Consider the following 8,559-nt stretch of genomic DNA (forward strand, 5'->3'; position numbering starts at 1 on the left):
AAAGTCATACTTATTCATTGTTGCAGTTTTTGAAGAACAGATACACAGGTATTTTCCCTAGAAACTATATACCCGTCCATTATGCTAATAATCCAAAATGAACTTCCATATCCATCTTCAATGTCATGATGCCTAATCAATCAATGCAGCTCAAATCAGAGGTAAAACACAACAGCTTTCAAAGTCATCACTAGAACCATGAGAATGCAGATTTCCATCTCTGCAAGCTCCCTCCCACTTGTCAACACAGAGGCAAGAGACAGAAAGGAACAATGTTTTGAAGACTACCTTCCCAATCAGAAAGGCTCCACAGAAGCTCAAACTTGGTGTTCTTTCCTTCGAGCAGGATTTCCTGTGCACAGATTTTAAGTGCTCCCTCAAGTTTATGGGCACCTACTCAGCTCCACAAATCAACATCCCAGAAGTGTATCTAGGAAGTAACCTGTATCCTGATAGGCCTTTCCCTATCAGGAAAAGGCCTTAAGCAAATGGATGCTTTAGCAGTAGTAACTATACTTCTTTAGTAGCTTCTAATATACAATTAAAGAATGCTTCAAACTAAGAAAAAATACGCATTTCCAAAGAAAGATATTGGAATAGCTTAAAATGTAGCTGTAGATGATAAGAAGGGAGGCAAGAGAAAGCATGATTTCCACACAGCTTGACACCATACTCAACATGAACATCTACCAACACTGGAATCTCTTGTGCTGACAGAGCCAAAGAGGAACCTTGCTACAAGCAAGTGAAGTCCGCTCCAGCTATTTATCACTAACAAAAATGAATATATATTGTAAATACCTTCTACTCAGTATATTAATCTCAACACGGACTTATTTTGTCAGTATCTAATTAAAACCACATGAACTGCTTTGGCATGATTCAATTAACTCAGCTTTAAAAAAAAAAACAAAAACAACAGTCTTGCCTTACAGTCGAAAGTGCCAGAAATAATTAACATCCACCATTATCAACTGCTGACAATCTTCCCCCACATCCCAAAAAAATCTTGGGATTATTCTACTTGCAACATAAATTCAAAAAACATAAGGCAAGCTGTTGACAAAATGGAGTATGTCAGAGCTTGCACATGACCTGGAATATAAGCATGAGCTGACAGGTGTCATCAGAGGCAACAGCAACCTCCACCAGAGAACTTGAAGTATAACTAGTACTGGTTATACAACTGACAAAATGACACAAGGAATGAGGGGATGTGTTATCAAAATCAGTAGTCTTAGCAACAAGTTATCTTGGTGGAGGCAGACTGGCTTGGACCTTCCTACAACTTCCAACTTTCATGCAAGATAGCTCCATGCAGGAATGCAGGCTTGAGAATAAACAGACCAGCTAAGTACAATGCTACCTATTTATAGAAATTTGGGTTATGAAAAAGGTCAAGTCAGACAGCCATGTAGAAGATGACCAACTTCAAACACCTCTACAACCAACCATTTGGAGTAACATTCCAAAGGAATAAAAGCTTATTTTCTGAGCTGTCTTAGAGGATCACCCACATTTAAACACGGTTGAACTCCCGATCTTGCATAGTCAGAGAATTACTAATTACTAATGAAAGACATAAGACTTTATTTTTGTTTGGAAAAATGTTTAGCATCTGCATCAGGAACAAGAGCTCTCCTCCCAGTACTGCAATCCATTCCACACCAGAACAGAAAACATGCACAAGAAGTGGAAGAGCTTGGGGGGTGGGGAGATGTTGTTGGTCTGTTATTACTAGTATTCCTCAAGGCATTTTGAAGTCTTGCTATTTGAGTGATCTTCTTCCACTCCAATTGTATTCAACGGAACAACTGTAGTTACAGAAAAAACTCACATTCAATCACAAGCTAAATCCTACCTATTGTTAGAAGTCAATTTCAGCTATTATACTTTTAACACTCTCCTACAACTTTGCATTACAAATATTCAAAATCTGCAAAAACACAAGATGGTTGGACCCTGGTGTATTTTTGTGACCATCTCAATGAATGGTTTTGGAAACCTTAAAGTAGCAGCATTTGATTTTTAAGGAAAACCAATGTGAAGGCAAACAAGTGGCTCTGGGAAGTAATAAAAACAATGCAGGGATAATTTTCACCTGCCAACACACAGTGATTTTAATTCTAGGATCTGAAAGATCTTTCACATAGAATCATAGAATAGTTTGGGCTGGAAGGGACTTCTAAAGTCCAACCCCACCCTGCAGTCAGCACAGACATCTTCAATTAGATCATGTTGCTCAGAGCCCCATCCAACCTGACACTGAATGTTTCCAGACATGGGGTATCTACCACAGCTCTAGCCAACCTGGACCAGTGTTTCATCACCCTCATCACAAGAAATTTCCTCCTTTTATCTAGTCTGTATCTGCCCTCTTTGAGTTTACAACCATCACCCCTTGTTCTGTCGCTACAGGCCTTGCTAAGTCTGTTGTCACTAAACTATACATCAGGAAAAGGACTTGGATAGGTTGGAAAAGCACCATGGTATTTTTATTATAAAAATATGGCAACTGAGGTGATTCAGGTACATGCTGTGAAATTTGCCATCCGACATGGAAGCATTAAGAAGCTACTGAAAAGATCTGCTGCAAATGTCAGGTACGGGGACTGATAAACTGGCTTCTGCAAAGCACTTCAGACTGAGTTCTCTGAATTAGACATAAAAAACTTTCCTTAAAGAAAGTCTTACAAAAGGAGGAAAAAAAAAAAAGTAACTGCTTTCTTCTGCACCTCAACAGCTAGATGGCTGGTTTTTAACTGCAATTCAAAGAACTCCTCCCTCCTATGAGAACATCTTTAATACTGAAATGAAATTTCTCTGAGATGGTATGGTCGTCCTGAGCAAGAGAATAGACCAAAAAGACAAGAATCTTCATTGTAAAAAGCCCTATGCTGTTCTTCAGTTGACTTTCGTTTGGTGTTTTTCCCCCTAATTTTTTGTCTTAGGGGAAGAGGGGGGTTGTTTATTTAGTTTGTTTTGGTTTTTTTCTTTTAAAAATTACTTCCATTGTTTCAATTACTGTTCCTAGGGAAGCATTTGGCTTATGATCCCCACAATCTTAAAAGGCTCTCCAAATCATGATGGTTTTGGCTTATTCAAATACATCAGCTTGCAGCTCCTCCTAACCATTTTTAAGGCACTTAGGTATTGCAGACATGTTGCACACCAGAAGCAGACCAGCAGCATAAGCAGAATGAAGTGTGGAGGCAGCAATGGCACATCAGCCTTTTCTGCAGCAGACATTGTCTTCTCATGAAGCCAGAGTTCTGGTGTTCTGCAGGCAAATACAAGCTGCTGACAGAGCTCTGCCATACGATCTTCTAATATGCAAAAAAATTATTTTCTGCAGCTGGACATCAGAATCTCACAAATCAGCAGCAGCACCAGGAACATGACTCACTACTGTCCATCATCTTCCATCATCTTCATTTCACTCCACATGCAACTGCTACCAGCCAATCCAGAGACACAGACTCAAGGTTGACACAGGGTTGAACGTAGGTTTCTTCTCCTCTGCAAAACTCATTACTTTCCCTATCCTGAAAAGAAATGGATCAGAATGCTCATATGTGAGATTTGTCTTAGTTGCTCTTGCAGACAGACCCTGTGTTACCAGCAAAGAGAGTCCTATCTGCTTTGAAATCCAGTTGCCAGATTTCTGTGCATCAGAAGTCTTTAGGCTGCTGCAGACCAGTGCCATTCTTCACTCTAAGCTTGCTTTCATGCATTGAAAAGGGAAAGCAAAAAGATACACCTACACTTCATTTCTTCTTATACGATGGTAACAGTAAGAGTCAACTCTTCCACAAAACATTGTAAGACAATCTTATGCTGGTGACTAGCTGATCAAAATGCTCAGTGTGGTTCATACTGTTCTTCCAGGGCAGCAGGCAGAACAAGCTGTCATGGTTTACGCCCAGCTCACTCCTCCCTGCCCCAGTAGAATGAAGAGAATTGGAAGAAAAAAGGTGAAACTCGTGGATTGCAATAAGAACAGTTTAATAAGAAAGCACAAGGAGAGAAGAAACAATAACAAAAATACTAATAAAAGAATATCCAAATCAAGCGATGCACATTGCAATTGCTCACCACCTGATGCCCAGCCCATTCCTGAGCCACTATCTCTCCTATCCCCAGCCAACTCCTCCAGTTTACATATTGAGCAAGACATCACACAGTGCTGAATATCCCTTTGGTCTCCTTAGCTAGTTCAGGTCAGCTACCCTACCTGTGTCCCCTCCTAGCTCCTTGTAAAAATTAACTCTATCCCAGCTGATCCCAAGGTCTTTATTTCAACTCATGTATGTGGCACTACAAGGCTTATGTGCCACAGGCAGGTCTCAGACGGGTGCTCACCCCTGCTAAGCACCTTTTCCTGGTGTTGTGTTCCATTTTCTAGACACACACTCAGAAGTAACCCATTTTAAAGAACTCTGTCGCTTCTCAGATGATTTTATTTGGAGGATTCATCAGCGACATGCAAAAGCCCACAGCAGCTCCAAGAAGCTGAGAAGAAGGTCATATTCCTGCTTGAAATACACCTGCATAAAATACTTGAGCACGAGTGAGGAGAGATGCCATTGGATGGATGACAGCTGCTACAGCCAGCGCTACGTTCCTGCAGAGGTGCGGCCGCACGGGTGCGGCTGGCCTAGAGACTACATCCTCCTCCTGGGAGTCCCGAGGCCTCTCGTCTCCCCGCACCGTTATTCTCCGTGACCCGCAGGCCAGCACGCAGTGCCCTGCGAGGACGCGTGCAGCCGCCGGGGCCGGCAGCAGCCCACGAGGCGCCGGGGCCGTGCGGGCCGGCGGCGCTGGACCGGCAGGGGCAGCTCCGCGCCGCCAGGCCGGCGCGGCCTCGCCCGGGCGCGCCCATACTCACCTGCCCGCCGCGGCCCCGGCGGGGCGGCGTGAGCACCGCCGCGGGCACCCAGGGGCCGCCCCGCCGCGGCCCTGCCCGGCGGCCGCCGCCCTGGCGGCGCGGTACTCACGAGTTGGTGTGCAGGTACTCGAAGGTGAGCTGGGCCCGGTTCAGGCTGCTATAATGGGCCAGGGCCATGGCGGCGGCGGCCGCTTTGTCTGCGCCGCGATGGCGATCGCGCCCCGCAACCGCCCCCGCCCGGCGGCGCGAGCCCGAGCCCGCGCGGCTCCGCGCCCATTGGCCGGGCGGCGGCACGTGACAGGGGCGCCATGGCGCGGTCGCTGCGGCTTCTCCGCGGCCGCGTGACGGGCGCGCGGGGCCGGCGAGAGGCGGGCGGGAGCGGTGAGTGCAGCCCCGGCCCCCGGGCCCCCGGGCCTCCCTTCCCGGGCCTGCCTTCCCCGGGCTGCGCCGCGCCCCGCCCCGCCAGCGGGAGCCGCCGCCGCAGGATCCACCGGTGCGGGAGGAGGGGACGGAGGGCGGGCCCGGCCTGGGCCGACCGGCAGCGGGGGCAGTGTCGGGCCCGCGCGTTTTGAGGAAGCCCCGCTGGAGCCCGGCCGCAGGCTGCGGGGAGGGGGCACCGGGGGCTGGCTCGGCCCAGCCCGGCCCGGCGCGGCCTGGCGCCTCGGACCGAGGGGGCGGCTGGCCCAGCTGATGGTAAATCCCGGGCTCCAGAGCGCAGCGGTAGGAGCCTTCCGGTCCCTCGCAGTCGCGGGGGCCTCGGCTCCACCACAGGGACGCGGCCGGATGGCGAGACCCGGCCCCAGAGTGGCCGCCTCTGGCCTGCGAGAGGATGTGGGACTCGCGCGGCTGTTCAGGTCCTGCGGTGGTGAACACTCTGGGAAGGCATTAAAGAGAACAGCGAGGGTATATAAAATCTTAAATATTCTTGCTTCGGTCCTGTGCTTTTTGATTAATCTTGAAATTCAGTGGCACAGAGCAAAGTGGGACTGACTCCTTGTATCCTGTGCGCACCTTGTCCCGCCCACTAAACCACAGGAATCCTGAAGACCAGAAATACTTTGCTGAACACTCGAGTTGCCCAGTGGAAAAACATACCCAATTCTTCTGAAATTGACTTTAAATCAGAATGGCTGTAACTCCTGCCTCTTGGATAATAGGAATCAGAACTAAAGATCCAATTCTGATGAAGTTCAGTCTGTGCACAAACAGATATGATGTATCCAAGCTAAGTGGTAAAAAGTTAAATTTAATGATCTATTAATCCTGACTGAAGAATGGCTAAAATCTGAGCTTCATATTTAAGTTGCTTGCCTCCCATTTTTTTTTCAAGATCTCCTGGTCTGTTTGTTTGAAATGGGTCCCCAGTGATACGCAAGCCAGAGCTGATGCTTTGACCTGAGAACTTCACTTCCGAGGTCAGCATTTAGCTCTCTTCATCCTCAGTTCAACCTGTTCAGGTCTGAAGATTCCTTCAAGCGAACAAGTTGTGTGTCGTTACTGCTGATGGTCACATGTTCATGCAGTGACTTCTTTTAGACCTTATCTCTGAAAAGCTATGCACAGCAGAACATCAAAGCTGCATGAAAGAATTAGGGAAATTACTGGCAGCAACTGTGTTTAGGTGTAATTAAGTTTATGACAGAATATATCTACTTGAGCCTTTTAAAGCATGTTAAAGATCATCTATTTTGCTCAGCTCTTATGTCATCATATTGCGGTCAATATCAGAAGCAGATATTCAAAAGCAATATAAATCCCATCAGCATAAGGACAAAGTAACTACACAGATACAGGATCCTAAGGAACATGGACCCAAACTTCTGCATCCTGCCAGCCCTGCCCTCTTTGGTACTCTAGGTATCTTCTCTTTTCCTAAGAGGAACTTTGTTTCATCGTCTTGCCTTTGGGAAGGAACCAGAATTCTTTTTCTGACATTGGAGAGATTGACAATATCAACAAGAGTATTGCAGGACTCTGGAATGTAGCAGTTGGACACCTTCCTGCTGCTCCTGTGGGATATGACCTACTATTAGGACTGGTTGGCTGGATGCCAGTCCTTTCCATCTGGCCCTTAGGAAACCAATACATTGCAGTACCATTTTATTTGGCTGGTCCCAGACAGGAAATTACTCTTTTCCATCCCACCATTTGGTGGTGTTGAATTCCACATCTTTCTAATTTTCTTTTACAAAAGTGAAGTGAAAATTTATTTCTTAAACTTTCCATAGCTGTAGGTTTCAGACATGTTTCTAACTCCTGCTCTTTGGTATCTCCTGCCCAAGTCTTGAAAGGATTATACCATTGCTCACTGGCCCTCTGACCTGCCAGACATTATTCCAAGGAGTAATTAAAATTTAATTAATTTACCTTTTGCAAAACAGCATTTGGATCACACCACAGATCTTCCTTGGCCACAGCAAAGCTATTCTTTGATGGAGACCTGTCTGTCAGTGGATGGAGGATGATACGCTCCCGCTGCCTGCATGCCTCTGCTGCAAACTGCTGAATTCCTCCATGTTTTGTAGCCTGAAGTCTTCCCACTGCAAATTTGTCTTTATTCTCTTTTGGAGCAACTTTTTAATCTTGGACACTCTGTCTCCAGACTTTGTTTAAATAGTTCTAGATCTCTGTTCTACTGATTATAACAGACAACTCCATTTTTTTTTCTGTCTGCTACCAGCACTATTTCCCTGAGTTCCCATTCAGCACCAGGATCTCTGCAGCCATCTTATGTGAACAGGCAGAAAAAATCTGGCTCCTGAAATGTCACAGGCAAAACCCTCTCACACTTGAGGGGCTCTCATTGCAGTAGAAAGCAGCAATTTTCTCTGGTGCACATAACCTTCCTGATAAATGACCTGTGGATCAGTGGTTTGTCCAGCCATGGAAATGTGGATGTTAAGGCAAACTCTACTGCTCTTCTTGAACCTGTGGCTGAGTTTCTTACTCTGAAATAATCCCCAAATTCCTGTGTAAAACTAGCCTTTTGATTCCACACTGGTCAAATTTTGTGTTTCTAGGATGGGGAATGAGAGTTCCTGTGCAGTCCTATATAGTGTTTGCTGGGTCCTTAGTCTGGCATAGTATTTTGTTAAGCCTCTTTCCACTGGAGTCTGTGCCATAGCCTGGCATCATTGAACAGTTTATTTATGTGGGCCTTGTTCTGAAAATTGGATATAATTTCTTCTAACACCTGTGTGGGCCTTGAATCAACAGTTATTCTTTGTCTCTCCTAATAATTAAGAAACAGACTTCCAAGCCAGTACTTAATGCATGAGTTGCCATAATGGTAGGTACTATATTCTCCACCAGACCAGTGCCATGAGTGTGGCAAAGTGTCTTCCACATTCCTATGACATTTCTTGAGTTAACTGTTCATGGCTTTATTCTGTGTTTATGTGCACAAAGAAATGTAAACTTTTGCATTGTATAAATGAAGTTTTCACAGTCAGAGTGAAATAATAACTGTAGGTAGTGGAAAATCTGAAAACATCACCAGTAATCCTCAGGGATTTCCTTCCAGAAAATGGAAGGAGAAAATAGCATCCAACACTGTCTCAGGATATAAAGTCCTCTGTTTATGTTGAGACAGAGGCTGCTGAAGTTCTAGGTCTGTGGTGCTTTTCTACTGAGCATTCGCTTTTGAGATACTTCCCTTAAGTTTGGGTGCA

General features: G+C 45.8%; 1 protein-coding gene across 2 annotated transcripts in view; it reads right to left on the minus strand.

Moving 5' to 3' along the window:
- The window catches only part of MORC2 (MORC family CW-type zinc finger 2), a 56,970-nt gene extending 51,868 nt beyond the window's left edge, over positions 1 to 5,102 (minus strand). For both annotated transcript variants that reach the window (XM_051634043.1, XM_051634042.1), the window contains exon 1: positions 4,998 to 5,102. In XM_051634043.1, the coding sequence (XP_051490003.1) occupies positions 4,998 to 5,065 (68 nt within the window). In that variant the 5' untranslated portion in view covers positions 5,066 to 5,102. The remainder of the gene's footprint in view (positions 1 to 4,997) is intronic.
- Positions 5,103 to 8,559: the final 3,457 nt, after the last annotated feature.

Source organism: Apus apus, chromosome 16 (assembly GCF_020740795.1).
Source record: "Apus apus isolate bApuApu2 chromosome 16, bApuApu2.pri.cur, whole genome shotgun sequence".
Taxonomy (NCBI): Eukaryota; Metazoa; Chordata; class Aves; order Apodiformes; family Apodidae; genus Apus; species Apus apus.